Source organism: Miscanthus floridulus, chromosome 6 (assembly GCF_019320115.1).
Source record: "Miscanthus floridulus cultivar M001 chromosome 6, ASM1932011v1, whole genome shotgun sequence".
Classification (NCBI taxonomy): domain Eukaryota; kingdom Viridiplantae; phylum Streptophyta; class Magnoliopsida; order Poales; family Poaceae; genus Miscanthus; species Miscanthus floridulus.
In genome coordinates, this window is record NC_089585.1 from 28,844,969 (window position 1) to 28,868,935 (window position 23,967).

General features: G+C 45.0%; 4 protein-coding genes across 5 annotated transcripts; all 4 read right to left on the reverse strand.

Annotated features, from left to right (window-relative positions):
• Positions 1 to 42: 42 nt before the first annotated feature.
• On the reverse strand, positions 43 to 5,657 carry LOC136461944 (uncharacterized). Its single transcript, XM_066461336.1, has 15 exons — positions 5,318 to 5,657; positions 5,135 to 5,192; positions 4,976 to 5,043; positions 4,609 to 4,788; positions 4,383 to 4,479; positions 4,172 to 4,282; positions 3,599 to 3,782; positions 3,370 to 3,496; positions 1,975 to 1,976; positions 1,691 to 1,841; positions 1,421 to 1,570; positions 1,179 to 1,280; positions 921 to 1,030; positions 706 to 824; positions 43 to 407 (listed from the first exon to the last, which is right to left on the reverse strand). Exons 1-15 carry the CDS (start codon positions 5,546 to 5,548, stop codon positions 310 to 312), a joined length of 1,788 nt encoding a protein of 595 aa, XP_066317433.1. The 5' UTR covers positions 5,549 to 5,657; the 3' UTR covers positions 43 to 309.
• Positions 5,658 to 6,895: 1,238 nt separating this feature from the next.
• Positions 6,896 to 10,412, reverse strand: LOC136461945 (putative pentatricopeptide repeat-containing protein At2g01510). Of its 2 annotated transcripts, XM_066461338.1 has the most exons (3): positions 7,594 to 10,412; positions 7,369 to 7,477; positions 6,896 to 7,051 (listed from the first exon to the last, which is right to left on the reverse strand). In XM_066461338.1, the coding sequence occupies exon 1, from the start codon at positions 10,209 to 10,211 to the stop codon at positions 7,668 to 7,670; it is 2,544 nt and encodes an 847-aa protein (XP_066317435.1). In that variant the 5' UTR covers positions 10,212 to 10,412; the 3' UTR covers positions 6,896 to 7,051; positions 7,369 to 7,477; positions 7,594 to 7,667. The 2 variants fall into 2 exon arrangements, with proteins under 2 accessions (XP_066317435.1, XP_066317434.1); XM_066461337.1 differs by lacking the exon at positions 7,369 to 7,477 and having other exon boundaries at positions 6,897 to 7,051.
• Positions 10,413 to 10,551: 139 nt separating this feature from the next.
• On the reverse strand, positions 10,552 to 16,670 carry LOC136461946 (sphingosine-1-phosphate lyase-like). The gene is made up of 15 exons (XM_066461339.1): positions 16,143 to 16,670; positions 15,972 to 16,017; positions 14,824 to 14,969; positions 14,617 to 14,676; positions 14,001 to 14,225; positions 13,754 to 13,895; positions 13,578 to 13,628; positions 13,390 to 13,481; positions 12,526 to 12,652; positions 12,402 to 12,417; positions 11,923 to 12,030; positions 11,774 to 11,828; positions 11,331 to 11,477; positions 11,014 to 11,092; positions 10,552 to 10,904 (listed from the first exon to the last, which is right to left on the reverse strand). The coding sequence occupies exons 1-15, from the start codon at positions 16,325 to 16,327 to the stop codon at positions 10,782 to 10,784; spliced, it is 1,602 nt and encodes a 533-aa protein (XP_066317436.1). The 5' UTR covers positions 16,328 to 16,670; the 3' UTR covers positions 10,552 to 10,781.
• A 2,403-nt stretch (positions 16,671 to 19,073) lies between these two features.
• LOC136460413 (uncharacterized) lies at positions 19,074 to 22,123 on the reverse strand. Its single transcript, XM_066460118.1, has 5 exons — positions 21,985 to 22,123; positions 20,938 to 21,008; positions 19,745 to 20,777; positions 19,229 to 19,661; positions 19,074 to 19,167 (listed from the first exon to the last, which is right to left on the reverse strand). The coding sequence occupies exons 1-5, from the start codon at positions 22,121 to 22,123 to the stop codon at positions 19,074 to 19,076; spliced, it is 1,770 nt and encodes a 589-aa protein (XP_066316215.1).
• Positions 22,124 to 23,967: the final 1,844 nt, after the last annotated feature.

Consider the following 23,967-nt stretch of genomic DNA (forward strand, 5'->3'; position numbering starts at 1 on the left):
TCTTGCTCCTGTTTATGTGCTGTTGAGCTTCTATGATGGTCGTTTTTGTAGCATTGCCCAATACATATATTACCTTACAAACACATTTCACCCAAAATATATATCTTTCTACAAATGCATTGTAGCACAAGGATTTTTTGTGAAATAAGAGATATCTATGTATTTTCTGTTTTTGTTCATAGCAAGTCACAATCAAAGGTCTTCAAACCATTACGTCTGCCTTTAACTTGCTAGTTATTGTTAACTGTGCTAGTTTGTTTCCATCTAGAAATAACAATTTCTGCATATGGCATGTCGAAGATGCATCTTTCATGTCAAGATTTCAGCAAATGACTTGATTGTCTCAAACCCATGGTTTTCAGGGAGTGGCGCATTTCCAGGTCTGATAGATATTAGTACCTCAAGGCCTGTAAAAAGTTTAAACAATTCATGACAGCATGAGTTTCTGAAAGATTGACATTTTGACCATTGCCATCTACATGGATGTGATCGATGTGCAACTTGATTTGTGAATTGCCATTTGCCCTGAGGTTGGCAATTTCAATAGTTGGAAAATTGCCCAAAGGAAAAGTGTTGTATCTACATGTTGTATTTTAGTCGTATTGGATGGTTCTCCTAGTACATGAATCTAAGTTGTCTAACTGGTAGATATTCTCGTAGTACATGTTGGATTTTTAGCAAGGAAAAATGTGGTGAGAAGCTCACCTGCGGCCTGTGCTGCTGTGGCTTCTTGATACACATCTGTCAAGAACAATATCTGAGACGGCCGATCTACCCCAACGGACAGCCAGATTTCGTAGTAGCTGCGAGCTTCTCTCTTGGTTCTTCATTGCAGACGTCAAAAGGATAAATTAACAATCACAGTCATATAGAGTGATATGAATCAATGAACGGAAGGTGATATTAGCTGTACAGCGTACCCAATTGTCGTGTCAAAAAATCCACACAGGTGCTTTCTAAGGTCGCCGTAGGTAGTGTTCCCGAAAATAAGCCTCTGGGCTTCTCTGCTACCACTGGAATATATGTACGTCTGCAAGCATATGTAAATCAAACTAAGTTCAGCAAGAGCTGTTAGTCAATCAGTGTATATGGTTGATGACAAATGGTAAAATGTGCTCTGGAATGATCAATGTACGTATCCACATATATAAATTTATTAGTAGAGGAGGAGCGAGAACCTTGATGCCGCTCGCGTGCCACTTCTCGAGAGCTGGTGGCACGTCATCGAACACCACTCCCTTGATTTCTTGGCCCTCGAACCCAGTCCTCCAGATGTGGCCCTTCAACCAATGAAGAGAAAATGAGAAATCATCTCAGGGTGTTCTCAATCTGTACCTGGCCAGATTTTCAACCTGAAACTGAAGGAATTGCCGGATAGTGTCAGTAGACAGAGTAAGTAGCCAGTTATCAGTATCAGTACCTGCAATTGCTTCAGTGAGGTTATTTTCCTATCCGCCTTGATCATGGCCTCCACGTTGGCGACCAGAGCGTCGATGACGCTGTCCTTTCCAGCCTCGTCCGGCGGAACCGGGACGGCGCCGGCGACGCCCTCGGCTAGGTCCTGCTCGACCTGTAAGATTCCATTCCGAGCCGGCCTCTTTCAGAAGGAGCCGAAGTTCATTGGCTGTTGAGCAATGCAATTCAGCAGCGGCATTCAGCGTGACGGGAGACGGGGAACGGGAAAGCAGACCTGAGCGCGCAGCAGGGCGATGTCGTCGTTGGTCTCGTGGGTGCCGTAGGTGGCGTCCAGGTGCTTGCGGACGTTGTCGCGGGCGTAGGGGAAGAGCACGTCCGTCACGAACGAGATGGGGCTCGTCGTGCCCTCGATGTCCAGCACCACGCTTTGCTGCGTGCGATGCGATTTCAATCAGAGCGCGTAGCTGTGTGGTTACTACTTACTAGCCACCCGATTGCGCATTGGGCATATATGATTGATGCAACGGAGGACAGGAAATCCAGGATAAATGATGATACCACTGATGCCAGTCGAGGAAGACCTGCTGGGGCTGCTCGCAAACGGCGACCATCCAATCGCTGCCGCGGCCACGGGATGCCCATTCCGGCCGCCGGAACGCCCGCGGCTGCCTTGAGCGACGGCGGCGGAGCGAGGAAGCTCATCCTGGAACGCAACAAGCCCAACCTCGGACTCGGAGTCGGATCGAGCCAAAACAGTCAGGGTACCAGTAGATGAGCAGGCAGGCAGGCAGGGAAGGGGAGCGGTGTACCAACCTGTGACACCGGCGGCAATGGCCAATGGCGATGCCAATGCCATCCCCATCTTTATCGTACGTGTACGTGTCGATCGCCTTTCCGCCTTTTGGGCTTTGGCCCTCCTTCCTCCTCTGCAGACTGCAGTGCCAGTGGCTGCAAGCAGCTGCTCCCCGGGTGGAGGAGGCGGGGACCGCCGGACAGGTGTGGCCTTCTTTCCCGGTCAGTCAGTTGGTCCAGACACAATTGGTGTGTGTGGCCCCTCAGGACCCTCACCTCCGTACATACGTTGACTCGATTTATAGAAAATACGTATAATATTTATATCTTTAAATAAGTTTATTAAAAAAATAAATTTAAAAATCTTTTCAATGATATTAATTATGTACTATAAATATTAATATTTTTTAATATATATTTAATCAAAGTTATTTCTCGGAAAGCGAAAATAACAGATATTTAGGGACAGAGAGAATATGCGCAAGACGAAATGCATCCAACCTGTGAGCCAAAATACACCAGAACTAGGCCAATTCAATTTGGAGCCAAAATACACCAGAATTAGGCCAATTCAAGCCAGGTTCAATCTTCTTGTGCCAAAATCTGTTTGCGAACCAAATTAACCTCTGTTGCTGTCTGGATATGCTCTGTCTGGATATAGGAGGATTGGAACACAAATAGCCAAGATTATCCTGTTTTTCTTGCCAAACTTAATTACTAGCCAATGATCCAAGTCACAATAGCCTCTTATGCATCACATTGTCACGGGACTCAGACCTAGAAAGGCAGCGTATCCTTCCAGTTAATCGGCAGCTCAAGTAAACTTTTATTCATTCTAGTTACAGTGATACAAAGAAAGAAAAAGAGAGCATATACAAGGAAACTAAATTCAACTGCAAATATATACAGTATGTCTATGCTTGTATCTGTTTTCCAGCAGCACCAGTCTTCTCCAAATACAGGCATTCCCTTCCATACACAAGCTACAAACTCTACAGTCCTGAAAAAAAAATGGTGCCCAGCCACCCAGGAGGAGGAAAACACAAACTCATGATCAGATATACAGCAAAAGAATAGTCATGATTTGAAGCTAAATCCTTGCAAAGAAACATGTGGGATTTGGTCAACAAACCTTTTCGTATGTGTTGCCACTAACTATACTCTGTTTAGCCCCAGCTGAAGCATTTTTTGCATTATGGTCTTGTACTCCTGGCTTCTTGACCACTCATCAATCTCGCGGGCTCGCATCACAGGCAAAGGGTGTGAAAGCTCTCTGGTTTGTGCGTTCCTGCAGCATGTAAAGAGATTGGGAAAGAAATGTCATACAACACATACTCATTTCAACAACACTAATGTCGCCAATCATGGTTCAAGTGATAACAGTTCTAACCGGATGTACCACCCAACTGGGTTCGATGCAGCTTTGTCGTAGGAACGAGCTTGCTCCAAGAAGGCATCCACGTTTAGCTGGTCGGCAAGAGATGGGCATCCTCCGGCCAATTTCATCAGAACAGAGATGACAACCTCTTGACAATGAAGAATAAGTATCAGGTGATGACACAGACTTGCAGGATAAGCATTACAACGCAAGACAGTTATTTGTATTTTCAGACAGTCAATAATGGAGATGACTACCTCTCGACAATCAAGAGTTTAGCATTAGGTGAAGATACCAACTTGTAGAGTAAGCATGGATGCATTATATGTTAAATTCACTAGCAGCTGCTCCTTTTCTTCGAAATTGAAGAACAGCTGCTCTTTCTACGCACTAAAAATTGTTACTTGGATGATGAAAACTACAAGAACCTCTACTTTTGCTCAGAGTCATATATAATCCATGACCGCACCATGCAAAAAATCCACTTCCAGAGCAAAATCAAAGATAGAAGAGTAGCATTGCTAGCTATTCTGCTACACCTCATGTTCAATACAAATCAACTTTAAAAAATGAGGTAGTTTCAAGGTACCTTTGGGTCTTGCACAACAAGAAGAGCTGCCCTGTCACAAGTCAGCTCTGCAGCTCGTAGCCATCTGTATAGCTGCTCTTCCAGGAAGCCAGCAACCATGCCAAAACCTGAAGAAAGTGCATGCACTTACCATGAGATGCAGTTGAAATGAAGTGTAGGTACATAGCCCACCCTTCTAATGAGATATTAAGTGGTTAGATGGTCTACCAGGGACAGTGTATGCTCCCATTGTGAGTATATTGGCAAAAGTGAGCCACACACCATGATCGCACTTGAGGTGACCCAGCTCATGAGCCAAAACAGCCTAATTGAAACAAATCCTATATGATGAGTAATCGATGCATTCAGACACTAGGTAAGCAAATAATAATTCTTATTTGGATTGTTCATCTAGACATTGTCAGTTGATGAGTTTGTTTAGACACAACAGCACCTGCAATTCCTTTGGAGTAAGCAGCTCCACAAGGCTTGTGTGAACAACGATGAATGGTTTTTTGCCATTGATTGCTAAGGTGTAAGCATTTGGAACAGGATTCTGCCTTATGTACAAGTCAGGAGCTTCTGTGTTCAAGAGCGTTGCAGCCTCAGCCAGCAGTTGGTGGAGATATGGAAGCTGAAGAGAGAAAACAAATCATTAGTTCCCTGAATTACAGTAATCTGTAGGGTGTGGTGATAGACAAAACAACAAACTATAAGGTCCGGAAACAACAGAAGTCAATGATATCAGTCAGTCAAGCGTGTTATCAGCGTGCAGAAGTTCAGAATACATTGAGTTGATTAATGCGACAGGCAGATCGGACCTGGTTTGGGGAGACGAGAACTGATGTTCCAATGTTCTGGAGGACCATAACTTGCTCCGAGACAGGTCCTGCAGTAGCAAAAGAAAGCAAGCATGAATCGTTGAGGATACTACGTTGAGATGGATTGGTAACGCTGAGGGAGAAATGTGAGTGAGCGACCTAACAAAGCTTTGCCTATGTCGTTGAGCCCAGGAATCGCTCTTAGCAGCAAAGTATTCTGTGAAACAAGAAAAAAAGGGCTTCTCTTTCAGAAGACAGGAACTTCATCTATCATCCGCAGCCGCAATCGATGATTATACGTGGACAGAAGGAAAAGATTTTGTCAAATCAAGGAAAGCTAGCCTGCTTGTCGAGCGGGTGGCGGAAGTCGTCCGCGTCGAGGCCCCGAGCGGCCGCAGGGGAGGTGCGGGTGGAGGCAGCTGCAACCGGAACGAACCGCCTGCGGCGCGGGCGCCTGGAGGTGGACGACGCGTAGGAGGGCTTTTGGGCCCAGTAGCAGCGGAAGGTAACGGGCTGCGGAGGGAGCGTGGGGCCGGAGATGAGGCCTGGAGCACAAGCCGGCGAAGCCGCCATGCCCACGAATCCAGAGCAAGTCAAGGCAAGCAGCGCGGCCGCGGCCACAGGTGTCCAGCCGAAGGAACGAGACCAAGAAGAAAGCCACCAGGCGGACCAAGAAGAGAGCCACCAGGCGGCCCAAGGAATCGAGAGAGAGGTCAGCTGGTAACTGTGGCTATTTACTGCTCTGGGTAGTTTTCGCAGCGAAAAAAGGAAACAAATTATATAGAAAAAAAACATAAGGTGTGAGCGTGCGCACGCATAGCACACTACTGGTCCACTAGAAATACTACGTTTTGTCAACCTTTGCTCTAATTTCTGCTAGGCTGCTGGTCCGCATTCCTCATCATCATCAAAGAAAAAGGAAAATCCGAGTCCACACTCCACAGCGATAGAAGCCCGTTCGTTTGGCTGTGGCTTGTCGTAAACGATCGTAAATTTACAGCTGGAACAGTATTTTTCTTTCACACAAACTAGCCAGCAGTACTTCTTCACAAACCAGCAACGATATGAACCAGCCAACCGAACAGGCTGAGTCGCAACGCTGTAAAATCTTGTGAGTTGTGTGACTGACGTGTTCCATCACAGACCGCTTGGTTAACTTTAGCCTCAGCCTCAAGCTCAAGTCCTCAACCCCACCAGGACCAGGATGCGGCTGGCCGGCCGTTCAGACCTTTGCCTAGCCGAATTCGCTACAGTCCACGGATTTTTTAAATCAGCACCAATGCCTCCAAACAAGCAAAGATATTTTTCTACAGATCGGTACCAAGATTTTCTTTCCTTTTTTTGAATTTCCAATTTCCAAAGAATGCGTAGAGTCGACACTGATGCAAGGCACCATAATTCACCCATCCATGGAATATCTGATAAACTAAAACGTCCCATTTTTTATTATCAGTCAAGTAACAACCATACTTTTTTGTGTGAAGGAAGTAGCACTCATACTAGTATGTCTTGGGGGGGAATGCTCGAAATATATGTAGATACTCTATTATGTGACCATATTTGTTTTTTTTTTTACTTGTGCAAGTCTTACAGCTTGTGACCGGAAGGTCCCGGGTCCAAGTCGCGGTCTCCCCGCATTGCACAGGCGAGAGTAAGGCTTGCCACTAACACCCTTCCCCAACCCCGCACAGAGCCGGGGCTCTCTGCACTGGGTACGCCCTTTTTTACTTTTGGAAAGTTGTGCCTGACTTGTTTACTTTTCTCACCATAGTTGACATTTCTCTTCTAACAAAGACTAGCAAACACAGTATAAGCTGTCATGCTACATGCTACCAGGAGAAGCGTACATAAAACCTCCCTCATCATGGGTTTCCAGTGGAACACATCCTTCTCAAGAGAGAAACAATCGCAGCTAAAAGTGTATCTTCAAAACTAAAGGCACTAACCTGTCAGGCCTCAAGGCTGAATGATAACAACCCTTTGTTCGCCTTGAATACGTCAATTACAACTGAGCCAAGTACCACTGTGGTTATGACTCAAGTTTCAACAGCAAATAATTCAGTGTTGTCTTCAGTTCTGCGCAAACCATAAAAGTCTTCAGGTACAGTTAAGAAAAGGGAAGGTATTCAAATTTAGGACAATGGCAACTATAAATGCATAGAAATCTATATAACCATGATTTTAAGAATCTGCGTAATGCGACTTTTGGCTTGTAGTCAAACTCAGCAGGAACTACAGTTGAATCACTAGGAATATCAATGTGACCAGAGATTTTTTTTTTTTGACAGGAACGTGGCAATAGAAATTCACAGACGCAGGAAATTTTCAGATTCAGCAATTATTATGTGTGGTTAAATTTGGGAAACTACAATGGGAACAATTTCATTTCACACCTTAAATACATGAAGCCTTGTTTGAAATGGCAAAATGGATATGGATCTCAGATTCACTTCCATTCCTCCATGGTCCATCGACATGGATGCAATAGAAAACCATTGATACCTTTTTGTCCCCAAAAATAAAACTGAGGAACTTAAATACCATTAACAACATTGCACCATAATGGTAATGCGAAGAACAGCACTACGTTCAGTTTATCATTAGTACATACACTATACCTGAAATATGTGTTCCTGTCGACCTTCAGTGTGTAACTTTTATTGTTCATCTAACTAGGTAGCCAGCCAAGTTCCTACCAGTAGTCTCCGCAAGAGCAAAACCCATCCTTGAAATGGTGAAACCTGCGTGAGTCTCTTACGATAATGTCTCTGTTCACAATCTTCGATATCATCTTGATGGCAGCATGACAATCTAGGCAGGCACTCAAGTTCTTCATAACCGTAATTGGTGTCCCTGGTGGGGTATTAATCAAGGCAAACGTGATGGCCAATCTCTCACTGTGGTATTTCAGTGACTCCAACTTTTCCTTATTATCCACCATATGCAAGGCACAGCTAGTATCGGGCTCATAGCCTTGTTTATCCATCTCTTCGTACAACCTCTCAAGCTCTTCTTTAATCTCATCTATCATTGGGTTGGTGTGATCATTAGAAGAGAACATGTAGATCTTTTGCTTGATTTCAACCCAACTGTTACCCGACTCTTTCTTAACTCCTCTATCTCTCATAATCTTTTTCACACGTGCAGCACCTTCCCAATTACCAGCTTTAGCATATATGTTGGATAATATGACATAGGCAGTCGCGTCTGTGGGCACCATAGTGAACAATTTTTCAGCAGCCACTGTAGCTAAATCCTGGTTTCCATAGATCCTGCACGAGTGAAGAATGGAGCTCCATATTATTGGATCATCCTCAAATGGCATCTCATCTAACACTTTCTGAATTTTATCAAAACAGCCTGCCCGACCCAAGGTATCAATAACACAAGAGTAGTGTTCCTTCCAGGGTGACATGCTATAGTAATATCTCATCAGGTCAAAGTATTTCATGCATTCTTCCGCAAGACCATTGTGACCACAGGCTGCTAGCACACTCAAGAAAGTGACTGGATCAGGACAAAGACCACAGTGAAGCATGCTGTCAAACATCCTGATGGCATTCTTTGCCTGTCCATATTGCGCATATGCTGAAATTACAGCATTCCACGTGATGGAATTCTTCTCGGGCATCTCATTAAATGTTCTGATGGCTTCATCCAAACAGCCACATTTTGCATACATATCAAGAAGGGCACTACCTGAGAACACGCTGGGCATGTGGCCTGATTTTGTGAGGTAAGCATGCAATTGCCTTCCTATCCCAATCACTGCCAGGCTTGAGGAAGACTTCGTGATGCTAGAACATGTCGCCCTGTCAGGACTTAGACCAGCTCTTCTCATGTCACAGAATAGTTGCAATGCTTCCTCATTCTGCCCATTCTGGACACACCCAGTTATCAACGCGGTCCAGGAAATGGCAGTTTTGTCACTTTTGTATGCAAAAATAGTCTTTGCAGCATCTAGCATACCGCATTTTGAGTACATGTCAATCAGGGCATTTCCCACGAAATCCTCTGAAGTAAGGCCACGAAGGATCAATTGTGCATGTATTTGTCTCCCAATCTTAATGTGAGGCAGTGCCCCAGCTACACTGAGCAAGCTAGCATATGGTAAGGCCCGCCTGTCAAAGCCGAGTGTCTGCATATCCCTGAACAACTGCAAAGCCATGCCACCACATCGGTTCCAAGAACAGGCAGATATCATCACATTATATGAAACACTGTCCCGCTCTGGCATCTCATCAAACAACTGCTTCAGATCACCAAGGGAGTCACTTTTGGAGTAGAAATGAAGCAATGCATTGTTGACAAAGACATCACGTGATGGGTTGGCCCTGACAAAGAGACCATGGATCTGACGCCCAAGGTAGAGATCAACCATACCTGTCGCCACGGTTAGCAAACTTGAGAACGTGAAGTGGCTGGTGTCAACGCCCTCACGTCGCATAGCAGCAAATAGCTCTAGTGCCTCCCCGTGCAGCCCCTCCCTGGAGCAGCCCATCATCATGGCATTGTACGTTATGGTGTCCCTGTGTGGCATCTCCAGGAAGACTCTCCGAGCAGCAGCAATGAATCCTTGCTTGCAGTACGCGTCTAGCAGCGTGTTACAGACGACAACACTGGCGCCAAAGCCGAGCTTGGTGACCACGGGATGGAGTGTCCCGACATCGCAGCCAGGCACGTTGAGCACGGTGGTGACGGTGACGTCATCGGGCGCCTCGCCCTCCCTGAGCATGTCTCGGAAGAGCGACACGGCGTCGGAGCCACGGCCGTCCGCGGGGAGCATGCTCATCATGATTGTCCAGGTTTTGGCGTTGCGGCGAGCCGCGGCGCTGAATAGCGCCTTGGCGGCGGCGAGGTCGTAGGACCTGGAGCATCCCCAAAGAATGCGGTTGAGAAATCTGAGGTAGAGGGTGCTCTTCTCGGGCATCTGGTCGAGCACCTTGCGTGCGGCCGCGAGGCGCCCGGAGGAGACGAGGTAGTTGAGGTGGAGTTCGAGGCGGTTGAGTGATCTGAGATAGAGAGTGTTCTTCTCGGGCATCTGGTCGAGCACCTTGCCGGCGGCCGCGAGGCGGCCGGAGGAGACGAGGTGGTTGAAGTGGAGTTCGAGGCGGTAGGTGGCTGGGTCGGAGCCCGCCTTGACCATGCGCGCGTCCGCCGGCGTGGTGGCGCCGGCGAGGCGCGAGGCGATGCTGCGGGCGCCGGCGGTGGGCTTGAATGGGCGCATGGGCGGCATGGCAGCATGGGCAATCCGCGGTAGCGTCACCTCCTCAGCCCCTCGCGGCCTCGCCCCGGGGTATTGCCCTCTGCAGCCGCCTCCGTCGCGTGATGCTGATGCCTGCTTCACCAACCGCCGTGCCGCGCTGCCGCACGGCCGGAGCTCGGAACCAACCGTCGTTTGGTTCAAATCCTGAAAGTGCGTGGTGTTTTATTGCCTTCCCAAAGTACGCTTGTTGGTGGACAAGACGTATTGTAGTCTCCCGAAAACGTATTCTTGCTACCCAATCTCTTCTAACAAATGTTTATTATTATTATTATTATCCCCTGAAATGATGTTTTATAGGAACAGATACGTTTGTAAGCCTGGTGGTACATTGCATATGCATGCTCTGATATTTTTTTTTGAAACCTGCATGCTCTGATATTGATATACAATCATACGGATACACTTCTTGTAATAATCGTTAATACTTAATACATGTGTCTGTATCGCCTCAATGACTTTCCCCTCTTTCCTATGATAACTTTGTATACCTAGGCAAACAAATCACAGCACTGCGACTGTTTTTCACAAGCCATAATCAGTTCAGCAAGAGCTGTCCATGAACTCCACAAGCAGCTCCTTCACCGTGCCTCTGTCTGGCATCTTCCCTGCGGCGCCGTAGATAGGAGCCATTCCACCGCTAATAGGGCCTGGGTTTGCTTTCACCTGCCAACGCCAAACGTCATAAGAAAACATAGCCTTTCCTAGCGATGGAATGGATCAGGGCAATAGTAGCCATTAGGCGACATAACATAACACGTGCTGAGCAACTCACAGTGTTCACAGAATCTTGCAGATCCTTCAGGAATTGGTCGTAAATAGTCGTGTGTTGAAGGGTCACACAAATGTGCAAACTGAAACCGGTAAGGATTGTCAGACTAGCCGAGAATGCAAATAGCACCGATGGCTGCTGGGGAGAAGGGACTCCCTCCATTCCAAATTATAAGACTTTTTTTGTTTTTCTAGATACACTGTTTTTATTATGTATATCTAAGTGCATATAAAAAGCTATGTATGTGGAAAAGCAAAAATCTCTAATAATTTGGAACGGAGGGAGTACAATACAATTGTTTGCCTGAAGCTAAGATTTACCTGTTAGGTCTCTGCAGAGCATTGAGATGCCAACCTTTTGATGACATTATGTCGTTCACCTCAAATATGTCGACAACATCCGAGGCGAACGCCACAACGGTCATATCTGGTTTCCCAATCACAAACAACCCTGGGATCTCTCCAATCCTGCACAAGCCATAAAATTTTACCCACAGCTAAGCAGTGATCCATTTTGATGATCCAGTCACAACAAAAGGAAGCACATCTATTCTTAGTATAGAAATATTACAAGTGTGCTAATTAATTTGGCATTTGACCATGCATACTAGTAGAAAATAAATATCTGCGTGAATACTACTTCAATTTAAAAAGTTACAATAAATAAATAAACAAAAATGGGTAAAACATAGCTACAGTCAGAGTTTGTCTTATGTCTTGTAGTCATAGTTCAGAGTTCAGGCATAATAAGCAAACAAGTTTACCCTCTTTGTATTTTCTTCGAAACTTCCATGATACGGCTTGTACTGTCCAAGTAGCCTGGAAGCAAGAAAAGCAATGGTATACATCACAAGTATTATTTGATTCTAAGCCACCACTACACACTGATGGAATTTCAGAATAAGTTTGTCACCATTCAGTCCGAGAGACATCATAGCAGTCCAAGCTCCCGCAATTAATCCACCTGGCCTGCTTCCAGCCATAGTGGGAGAAACATAAAGCCCACCGGTCCACTCAGTAACTGAACAAACAAGGAAACACAAATGCAATTGTAAATCACTATTCAAACTTTTGAAGAAGACTCAAAGAAGTTAAGATAACAAAGGATTTTCAGGAACCAAGTACTACTTCCACGGATAGCGGAAGTATATCCAACTTCTCCAGACCATTTAAAAAAAATTACAGCCAACAGTTCTTCCAGCTATATTTTTTTTGTGAAGGTCAACGGGGGGAGGCGTTCCCCACCTGATTTTATATAATGGCCCCAACGGCCAGTTATATGTATTTTCCATAACGGAAACCAATATATGACATTAATACGAACATAAGTTAAAAAGACATAAGTTCATTAAAGAAGTTCCATTTTATTTTGGAAGAAGAGGACGAGCTTACCAGCAACAAACTGATGCTGAATTTGTTGGTGATATCCCAGATGTCAGAGTGAATCACACAGAGAGGAAAATGTTAGAATTTTGGTCGAGTAAAGTAAAGACAGATATACCATGATTCTTCTTACCTTTCTAATTTCATGATTTCTGTACAGGACAATGCTTGTGCCTTTTGGTGCTAATCCGTACTTATGAACATCTGATGAGATTGATGTAACACCCTTGACAGAAAAATCAAAAGGAGGAATAGGGTACCTGCATATTGCAGATAAAACACAAAACAAAATACAAAAAACGTAGCACTTTCAGAAAATCAAAGTTCACAAACAAAAAAATTAATGGATACCATTGACATACCGCTATTCTTTCTAGATCCCAAAAATCAACCAATGTCCCACAAAAGGGAAGGCAAAAACACAGACAAAACCTATCAAGATTTGTCACAAGCTGATCTTTAACCAGAAGCTTTTGTTCACCTCCAATTATATTGACGATCACAGCAATCAAACATATTGCTTTCATATGTGGTTATCCTATATCATATTTAGTTGTAAGTTGTAACCATTTTCTAAGTTTATTTATCGTCAATGATGAAAGTTTTTACATAGAGGCAATTGATGTTGGCTGGCAAACAAATCTAAAAAAATCCTGAACCTCAAACATCAACTTAGAGAATTTGAATGAACATAGTGTTTTAAGACGAAAACTTATAATCATTTCAACTGCTTCAAGTTGGGGTGCACATATTGAGGGGTTACAAGAAAATTTTGCAACCTGCAGGAACCATGGTGTTATGATCCTACAAATAACAATTCTAGGCATTCAGAACTTTACTTTTATCCTAATGAGGAAATTATTGTTAGGCCAATCATCAAGTTACTGCAATAAATAGAAAGCTCATTCTGAAATTGTCTAGTAAGTTCTTCAAAGTACAGATACCTAGTAAAATAATATGGCTAGGAAAAACTAACGGCTATGAAGAGAGCTCGTACCCAAGCTTACGAGCAAAAGGCAGTACAAAGCCACCAAGGCATAAATCAACATGCAAGCAAATGTCATAGCGCGAAGCCAGTTCCCCAAGTTCCTGGAGATATGTTGTGAAGCAACCAACAAACCAGTCATGCATTAAGAATTATATGACATAGTAATGTTTTAACATGATAATAATTTAGCTTCATACCTTGATAGGATCGATTAAACCATGCGGAAATCCTGGTGCAGATCCAATCATCTGTACAACAGGAGTTTGTTAGGCGACATTATATATAATGTTCCTTTGTTTTGTTTCCATCGATATTCCATACTGGGCAAGAACTTTGAGGACCATTTGTGATTTAAAATCATGAAAAAGCTTACCATTATGGTGTTTCCATTTATGCATCGTTTGAATCCTTTCACATCTGCAAGAAACTCTTTGTTCACAGGTACACGCCGCACTTTAATATTGAAGTATTCAGCAGCTTTGTCATACGCAGAATGTGCTGATTCAGCCATTATCCTGTGTACAATAACCTTTTCTTACCATAGAGACAATAAGTTGTAGAACTTTCAAAAGAAAAAGGTACTTGTCGAGAACATCAAACATAATGAACCATTATCTCACATTTCAGGCTTTGTAATCCCTTTCTTTGATCGCATATAGTCACGTGTTGTTTTGACTGCTAATAATATGCTTTCAGTTCCACCTGATGTCATGTTGCCACAAATTTGTCCACCAGATGATTTTTCTTTGCTGCCAAGTAAAGCAGCTGTCATTGCAACTACTTCAGCTTCCATGTTTGCCACACTCTTGAATACATCTTGATGGAGCGGATTGGTGTGTGAAAACCTGAAAAAAGATTTTTTTTTAAAAAAAACGTCTACTGATGTGGTACCCATAATCAACATAACAGATCAGAATTTTTGAGTCTAAATTAAATTATGGAAGGGCTAAAATAAGATAAGTAGAATCACATGGAAACTTTGAGCATTGCTTAATAAAAAAAGGCATTCCACAAACACCAGCAATGATTTGGAATTCGTTCTTCGCCCACTGATGAGTTCTGAATGAAGACACATTCTCAAACTTAGATATAAAATGCAATCACAGACACCTAACTAAGCTATATTTCCTGTCTAAGCTGAGAAAGGCATGTCGCATTTAGATGAGATCCATGAGAAGTATGCGTACATTGGATCAATCAAGATTGAAAGTGACATAAAGGAAATATCAGTCTTACATAGAGTACGCCTTGTTTATCAATTCAAAATGGCCCTCAGACTCACTTCCAGCAATATATCTGCAAGAAAAGTTAACCAATAAATTTTGTTTGATAGAAAAGAATGAGTAGTTTACAACATGATGACCAAATCAAAGTCTAATAAATTGGAACGTGATGGGATGCACTAGTTTCAGTTTATTGTCTGTGAGAATGAGGTGCACATACACGGTGCCAGAGCATTTTCCCTGCCAGTCTACATCTTTGGCTTTCAGGGTTTCAAGTTCCTCTATCACTTGCTCGGCAAGACCAATAGTTGGCAACTCAGCTCGCCGATCGTTCTTGGCCCCACCGGATTGCATCTTATCAACAACCTGATACAATAGCAGCAGAGACGTCGTAAGGTTATATCTTGATACATATTATATAATACAACAAAACGTCAACAGGAAGCATATATAGTACATCATGATGTACGAAAGTAATCACAAGAGTGATCAGGGTAAGCAGTCCACCATGTTTCATGCATGTCGATGACATCTCAGAATTAGTACACGAGATTGATCAAGGACCACAAGCCTTTAGAAGCCACATTTTGCGTGCACGAAAGCAGCTATAAGATGCGTGTACTCAGCCAGATTTAATTAAAGGAGAAGCTAACAGTAGCAGTGTAGGCGTGTAGCACCAAGAAGCTAACAGACGGGCCTGTTTGGTTTATACAGGAGGTCCTAAAATTTCTGTCATATCAAATATTTGGACAAATGCATGGAGTATTAAATATAGACTAATTACGAAACTAATTGCACAACTTACGACTAATTTGCAAGACGAATCTTTTAAGCCTAATTAGTCCATGATTTGACAGCGTGGTGCTACAGTAAACATGTGCTGATGACGGATTAATTAGGCTTAAAAAATTCGTCTCGCAAATTAGCCTCAATTGGTTTTGTAATTAATCTATATTTAATGCTCCTTATTAGTATCTAAATATTCGATGCGGTGCAAGGTGCAATGGCACCGCGATCATGTGAACAGCACTGACAGCGGAGCTGTGTACGGGACTTTTGGCTCTTTGCCAGAAAAGCATCTTTTTGAAGGCGCATACGTCAAAATATGTTGACGGAAACAAAGTTGTGGCAAGTTCCTTGCTTACTACTATCATAAGGAGAAGAGAAACAGCGACTGACTATCTACCTGCAACAATCTGATTCACACTGCACAATCAATCAATAGTGGAGCACGAGAGATAAAAACACGAACGCTTCTCGACCGATTGATGCAAGTACGAAGCAGAAGGAGAAGAAAGGTTTTGTACTTTTGTGAATTTTTGTTTTCCTTTCCGGCGTGTAAGAATAATTATAGAGATGCACTAGTACCTTCTTCTTCTCCGCCGCGATGTAGCCGGAGACTCCCGGCAGCAACCTGCGGAGAGCAAAGCAGAGCTAGATGAGCAAGCAACGCTAGTAGTACGTGCCGCTTAGACGCAGTCGTCAACGGGCAGGCGGGCATAAGGAATCAAGCAAGAAGAGCGGGGGCCGGGCGCTGACTTGACGGCGGCGATGGCGATGGCGACGAGCCCGCGGTCGGCGACGGCGTTGGCAGCGGCGTGGAGGGCCCGCGCGACGAGGAGCGCGAGGAGCGGCGCGGCGACGAGCGCCAGCGGCTCGTAGCTCGCGAGGCGGTCGTTGGCGGCCGCCCGGAGGCGCAGGGCCAGCTCCGACGCCGCCTCCATGGCCGTTGCTCGACTATTCGATCGGATTGGTTTGGTGGGATTCGTCGAGGCGTCGAGCGCGGTGTGGTGGTGAGCGGTGTCGTGTAGCGGGGGGCGCCGGATGCGATCGATCGAACTGAGGAGAGGAGAGGAGAGCCGGGCCGGGTTGAATTGTTATATACGGCGTGGAGGAGGAGTGGGGTGGGGGACCGGAGGGCGGAGGGGTTGCTGCGCTGCCGCTGCAGCTGGCCGGCCAGGCGCCGCGCCCGGCAAAGACGAATCAGCAACGCAGCAGAAGATGGAAGGCACGATGATCAATGAACTGAGTTTGCTCCAGGCATTTGGTTTGTTTTGTTTTATTTTATCATTTCCCCCCTTTTTGTTTTTATATAACACAGAGGATACTGCTAGTGATATTCTTTGACGCCTTTTCTGATTTTGACACGGTCGATTGGGAGTGAAGTCAGCAAAGGTGTGCTTGGACGCAACCCAAAGCGGGCCGAGTCAAGCGAGGCCAATAAATTGTACTCACACTGTAGTCAGCAAAGGTGTGCACGTCTAAGAGTAATACTGTACTTGAATTACAATAAGAGCTTGTTTGGGTCTATTAGCTACTAATAATTAGCTCGCTAATAGATCACGGGCTCATAGCCAATATTAGCTGCTAGTATTAGCTAATTTGGTCTGATTAATGAAATAGTTGTTGGTTGAATGTCAGCTAATAGTTAGTTGAATTATTAAGTAGATCTATTTGGATCCAAAGAGATAACTATTAGCAGCTAACTATTAGCTTTTAAATCTAAACAGGCCTAACATTACTCACTTCCTTCTCAACTTGAATTTGCAATATATAGTTGGCTACTGCACTAGCAGCCTTCTAGAAAGCCATTAAAGTGGGTACCTCCATATGGGTGGAGCGTTTTTGTTTTGTTACGGGATTATTTTATTTTATTTAATAAAAATCTAATATTTAAAAAAGGATACGTCACAAACTAAAATTTACCGAAATGCTATATAACATACATGTGTTTTAGCATAAAAAACATATGGATTTTCTCTCTCTTTTCAACTGTCTATGCGTAAGCCCGGCTGTATATGCATGGTTTAGTACGACATTGATGCGTAAGCCCGGTACTGGGAGGTCACCAGTAGTCCTCGGCCACCCGAGACCGGATTTGTCTTCTTGTCCTTGCATAGAAAAAAATTGTTTATTGTGATACGTGGATCTGTAGATCTATGATCTTGTGATTTGTGATTGTCTGGAGGTAGAAGAAGGCTGGAGGTAGAAGGAGGATGGGGATTGTTGAATCTTAATTCTATGGCGTAAAAAAATTTATACGTTGAAATTACATAAAACACGTAGTTATTGGGTAGACAGACTCAAAATTTAAGGATACGTTACAGGCTAAAATTTTTAGTAAGTAGCTTTTTTAAGGCCGTTCAGTGCGAGTGCGACTCCTACACCGTCTTCAAACTGCACCAAACGCCCTTGCGCGGGGAGCACTTTTGGCCACCAAAACACTAAGGCCGTGTTCGGCTGGTCAAGAACTTGTCTGAAACCTGCTGGAGCTGAAAGGACGGCACAGTGCCTCATTCCAGCCAACAGTTGCATGTTCAGCCGACTGAATCAGCAAGGAAGTGATTCAAAAAAATGGCCCCACAACAGCATTAAATGCATTTCGATTTGAAATTCAAACAGCACTACCTGAAGGCTGATTGTGCTACATAACAATTAAACAGCCATGTACATAGGCAGATTCAGATACATGGTCAAACAAAAAAAAATCCTAAACATTGATCAAGCTGCTGCTGGCCATAATTTCACACAAATCCATGACATACATGAGCACAAGTGACTAGTCTAGCTTATAAGCCACAAAGGAATGCTAAGCCTTGTCGTTCCAGCGCTGACCGAGCTTTCCCTTGATCCATCGATGCAGCAAGGAATGAAACCACCAGCTTTGCTCTGGAAAAACATGAAGCGAAGGAAATGAGAAACACAAGTACAAATCAGTACACCGCTTGCATCTAGAGTTCAAGGTTCCAATTCTAAGGGTCTTGAAATGGTTAAAGCTAACTCAAACCAACATATTGCTACTCTGCAGTACTTCACAAATAAACAAAATAGTCCCGTCAGTGTAGTGATCCTGCTAGGAAATTACTACACACCATGGTCACAACAAGTTCATGTTGTTACTGCTAGACCGGTACTCTCATGCAAAAAAACACAAGGTCACCAGGTAGTTCATCATCTCAGCCTTATCACAAATAGCAAAGCAGGCAGGGTTCAGCTGAATCATAGTGCAAGCTTATAGGCGGTCAGTTATCTATTATGCTATTATGATTGAGTAACCACAAAAACAGAACTGACAATTTCCTACCGCCCACACTTTCAGATTATTTCCCAAGGGCCAAGAGTACAACACCCTGAAATGAACCCTTCTAAACTGATTTGCCTCAATCATCTCCATGTATCCCTATCATAACTAACAAGGCAAGAAACAAACCATTTCAACTCTCTTTGATAATGCAACAGCAGTGTGAAGAAAATGTGCATGTGACACTCAACCTACAAAATATAGCCTTGTACATGTACTGACCCATCTTATGTGTCGGCACCAGTCACAACATGTTCATGTTGTTACTGCTAAAAGAAACTGCAGTTAATTCTAAGTGTCAATGTGCATCACCTTGTGTATCCACTTGTCATATTACAAGAAACACTAAGGAAGCATAGATATTGGAAAAAGATTTTATTAGTAATACCTCAAACAAATTTATAGTACTGGACCTGCTGCACCTTGTACGCAACTACTTCACCTGCATGTGAACATAGTTTCATTAGACCCAAACTAGGCAGCCTGGATGACAAATGCATGACTTAACAGATAACATTCCACAAACTGAAATTGTTTCACTTACCTTGTCATCCCAATGAGTCCAAGTCCATAGGTTATCCACTCGCGGACATGTTCCATGTCATTAGGATCTTCCATCGCCATAGCTGTCACTTGAGTCAAAGGGCCAAGGTCTGTCGGCTGCCTGAAGTGCCGTACTTGGTGTTGACCCTCCAGCTCATGCACGTAGTTGTGCAGTCCACAAAGAGCAAGGATTATCTGGGATTGCTTGATCCCCTGATAGTGGGGTACGGCTTTCAACATCTGCCACTTCGCTTTGGCTGCCCCAAATGTTCTTTCTATGACATTACGCAGCTTTGAATGGTGGCGGTTGAACAACTCCTGCGCATCTGCAGGCCCCCTTGTCTCAAACTCCTTCACCCAATACCTCTTATTTGGATACGGCGTTAGATACCCGGGTCGAAGTGCGTAACCAGAGTCCACCAAGTAATACCGGCCTACATAATTTCATAGGACATAATCTGTTACCATCCAATTAGCTCAAGCATGACACAACCAAAAAGACTAAGCTCCAACTTACCTGACGGTGGATGTGGGAAAGATGCATCGGCTTCTGCCTTCCTTTTCACCCGCATATCATGAGCGGAACCCTCTGTCCCCGCCCCGACATACGTGAACCTCATGTCGAAGTCACAGACCGCAACCACATTTTGGGTTGGCTTTCCTTTCCTATTAATGTGGTTATCACGGACTCCTTTATCAACTATGACTTCTATGTGCGTGCCATCCATGGCGCCTATGCAGCCATCAAAAAATGGTTTGTACTCCACCAAAGCAGCCGGCACTTCTGAATAACTAGTGTCCTTAGGCCTAATCACGTCATCCGCAAACCTAGCCACGGCTGCCAGCACATGAGCAAATGTCTTGCTACATGTCCCCAACCCCCTCCCAAATCTCTCTTGCATTTGTCTCTGGCATTGATTTGTACCACATGCCCATAAGAACATGGCTAAAGCTTCTATTGATTCAAGCTCCCTACTGCCTGTTAGCCCATAGCTATCAGTTAGTATGCTATGCAACCTAACCAAACTTTCAGGCCTCATTCGATAGTTGTCAAAGCAACGGCTAGCATCTGACAACAGCTTGTCTACCCACTGCCTTCCAGTAAGCTCAGGCACTTGGATAACATGGTTACCTTGTGGTGGTACATGCAGCATGTGTGCAACTGCTAGACCAGCAGCCATAGCTGCGTTCACCATCTCGTTGAAGCTGTTTTCACAACTTGTAACAAGCTGACATACTGAGTTCATGGGCTGCGGAACTTCTTGAGTTTCCCAGTACTCACTATCAGCAGCAATGGCGCCCGTTTGGGGGTCCCTCCCAAGCCCAATGGCTGTAAGCCCTTCTTTCCATGTTAGGTAGGCTTTTTTGAGGTAACCTAGCTTGTTGTTGCACTGTTTCTTATCAAAACGGGGGAAGTAAGTGTAAATGTTGCACCAGCCAGCTATGGTGAGGCCCTGCTGATTGAAGTTACACTTTTCCTTCTCTTGAAGACAAAGGTCCAGCAACAGCTTGGTTTCGTCGTCCGTCCAACTTGCACGCTTCGGAGGCATCTGTTGGAACGTGGAAGGGCTATTGTCGTTTGTGGGAGGGCATAGTAACGGTACCGAAAAAAACTAAAGGAAAGAACGAAATAACTCAAACATGAAGCAATGGACAGAATGTGGACTTGCCTTGATTTCTCGCTTCAAGCGCTTGGAACGCAAGTTGTACCGGGAGGATTTCTGCGGGGAGCAGGAAGCTGTTGACGACGGTGCCAGTATATGAACTTGGAAAGTGCACACCTACATGGTGAACATGTTAATCTGTTAGTAAGATCGAAGCTGTATGATGAGGGTCATTGCAAATTTAAAGAATCCACAGGTTGTCCATCTTTGTGCAGAAAACGTCACATCATAATTGTAACAACTGTATGATTCATACCATGCATCATGCATCGAGCAGATGCCAGCCATCTACTACTATTCCCGAGTTGTAGAAATAACATAGTCATCACTTTGAAACAGTACCTTCTTGAATGACCAAATGGGGCAAAATAGGAGTATTCAGTTTAAACTACCGGGGAAACTGAGACTTCGATGAAGATGCAGAAATGTCCACACAGCTGATGTGCAGTTATATTAATTTTTTTATGAAAAAATTGTGAATCAAAATGCAACCTACTATCCAGCCAAACGACCTCATGACGGTGAGCCAGACCAACATAGCCTGCGCTAACTTAGCAGTGGCAGCACAAGGTGAGCAGTTGAGCACTGAGCAGGGAAAAAAAGCTTCTGATTCGTAACAAACCCAGGAAAAAAAATCCATAAAAAGTATGCAATAGATCGTCCAATGTTTATTCATATATATATATATATATATATATGAATGTCACAGATATATATGATACAAAAAGAATGAGGAACAGCAACACTCAATATATATATATGAATGTCGCAGATATATATGATACAAAAAGAATGAGGAACAGCAACACTCGATCGAATTCCCGCTCAAATCAAATCTAGAAACAAAACCTACTACTCCATGCCCATGACCATGTGTAGCAAACATAAGCGGTAGATGATATAATCTGGCTGTACACAGGCAACCACACTTGGAAGCACGAACTTGAACCCTAACGAAGCGGATCTACTAGTTTCTAGCCAAAATGGGATAGGAAACGACGGATTTAATGTGTATGCACTGACTACAAGTCAGATCTGGAAAGGACACCAAACATATGAATCGGCAGAACATTGAAGCAAGTCGGGTACTTACCGGAGTCGTTGGAGGTGAGGCCGTAGCCGACGAAGGGGGTGGATCTGTCCACAAACACGGCGAGGACAACGCGGAGGATCTGCGAGGGCAAGCCCAGACCGAATACGGCGACACGGGCTAGGTGGATGGCGGCTTCCATCGCCGACACGGGGGGAGGGGGGGAGGAGGAAGGGAGAAGGACAGCGGCCGGCCGTGCGGCAAAGCGGGAGTGGCTGGGCGGGCGAGAACTACAAGCGTCGGCGGTGGGAGCGTGGGAGCAGCATGGGGGGAGGGGGGGAGGGGGAAGGGAGAAGGACAGTGGACGGCCATGTGACGATGCGGGAGTGGCTGGGCGGGCAACAACTCGACGCGTCGGCGGCGGGAGCATGGGAGCAGCGAAACCCTAACTCGGCGGCGGGAGTGAGGGAGCGAATGCGAGAGGGGGAGCGTCGGGAGGGCGCAAGCTGGTTTTTCTGGGTCAGCCGAACGGCTGGCCCAGGCAGCTGAATGCCTAGGCCGGACGGCCCATTCAGCTTTAGTCGAACCAGCCGCCAAATCAGACCAGCGAACACGGCGTAAAAGTTAGAGCCATTTTGCATACGGATACAAAGCCGTGAAAAATCACAAAGCCTTGATCGCACCCATTGGACGGGCCTAGGGCAAGCCCGAGCGCCCTCACTGCCACCACTCAGGCTCAAGGGCTCAGCCACGGCCACGGGCTACCGAGTGACGGCATCTTGAGCCTGACCCAGTGCACACCTGGGCCAGCGGCGCCCTGAGGCATAAGCCAAGATCCGGCTCAGGAGATACTGCACCGACTGCTGTTCGACGAGCACAAGGACCTGTTGGCTGCTCTCTCAGCATGGTCTCACAACAAGTGTGACACAAACAAAGACAAAGGACTCCACCAACTCCCAGGGCAGAGGGCTCCTGTGCCTGCTCGTTAGTCCCTCTAGGCGGAGGCTCCTTGCGGACCAAGGAAGCCTCAAGAAGGCTCACCCAAAGGAGATCATGCCATAGCAGGTAGCCCCTGACGATCAAGCGCCAAAACGGAGGCAACGGCGTCAGGAGGCGGTTGCAGCGTTGTCAACTCCTCCCTATGCAACAAGGTGGCGTTCAGCAGCGTCGTAGTAGAAGACTCATGCACCCGTTGTATAGACTATAGACTAGAACTAAACCGATTTGTACATTGTGTCCTCCTCAAAATATAAGGAGAGGCGTGGCTCCCCTTAGAAGGGATCAGACCCAACTCAGTTAGAGGAGGATTCCGATTCGGCCCAACATCGAGGGATCAAGGAAGAACACTGACGAACTCAAGGATAGCACCGAGCGATCCCCAACCAATCTATCTTGATTTCCACCATTGCAATCTCCCGATTGGGCATTCCTAACACGAAGATCACTATACTACTGGATGTATGGCTCCGAAGCCCGAACTAGAATAAATCGAGCTATGTCCCTTCCCTGTTACGAACAACCATAGACCCACACATCGACTTCTGCCGAACAACCACAATGCTCATCGCGGTTACGAACCCGCGACAACCTGTTTTTGTTGTTTTCAACCTATGAACTTTCATAGAAAAAGTAAAAAACTAGGCAAATGAACTCCAAAAATCATGAAAACTTTGCACAAAACTTTGCTACCCCATCGAGAAGATACTCCAAGAGATCTTGACCAAAAGATCAAAACTTCTCCACAATTTTTTATTTTCCCTTCTCAAGTTGGGGTTTTGTCGAGAAAGCTCAAAAGGATGAAATCTAGGTGCTCATGGGAAATTGTCGACAAAAGATGCTCGGCAGTCCACCAAGGGGTATCCCATGATGGTAGATTTGTTGTAGAGGTGAGCGAGATGGTAATACAAGCACCAAGACACAAGATTTAGACAGGTTCGACCGTCAGTATGACGGAATACCTACACCCTGTGTTCTGATGTATTGCATTGAAATGTATGGAACGTGTCCACTAGGGGACCCCTGCCTAGCCTGTTAACCATAACGCGT

Excerpts from the sequence above, each read along its gene's own strand:
- LOC136461944 (XM_066461336.1), bottom strand. The coding sequence starts at position 5,548 with ATGGCGGCTTCGCCGGCTTGTGCTCCAGGCCTCATCTCCGGCCCCACG. Across the intron at positions 3,783-4,171 it reads TGTGCAAGACCCAAAGGTAC|ATCCTGCAAGTCTGTGTCAT; the intron begins CTTGAAACTACC and ends GTTGTAATGCTT. Across the intron at positions 1,281-1,420 it reads CCTCACTGAAGCAATTGCAG|GGCCACATCTGGAGGACTGG; the intron begins GTACTGATACTG and ends CATTGGTTGAAG.
- LOC136460413 (XM_066460118.1), bottom strand. The coding sequence starts at position 22,123 with ATGGAAGCCGCCATCCACCTAGCCCGTGTCGCCGTATTCGGTCTGGGC. Across the intron at positions 19,662-19,744 it reads TTTCCCACATCCACCGTCAG|GCCGGTATTACTTGGTGGAC; the intron begins GTAAGTTGGAGC and ends GAAATTATGTAG. Across the intron at positions 19,168-19,228 it reads GGACTCATTGGGATGACAAG|GCTGCCTAGTTTGGGTCTAA; the intron begins GTAAGTGAAACA and ends TTTGTCATCCAG.
- LOC136461945 (XM_066461338.1), bottom strand. The coding sequence starts at position 10,211 with ATGCCGCCCATGCGCCCATTCAAGCCCACCGCCGGCGCCCGCAGCATC.
- LOC136461946 (XM_066461339.1), bottom strand. The coding sequence starts at position 16,327 with ATGGAGGCGGCGTCGGAGCTGGCCCTGCGCCTCCGGGCGGCCGCCAAC. Across the intron at positions 13,482-13,577 it reads GTTTAATCGATCCTATCAAG|GAACTTGGGGAACTGGCTTC; the intron begins GTATGAAGCTAA and ends ACATATCTCCAG. Across the intron at positions 10,905-11,013 it reads TGCAAGATTCTGTGAACACT|GTGAAAGCAAACCCAGGCCC; the intron begins GTGAGTTGCTCA and ends TGGCGTTGGCAG.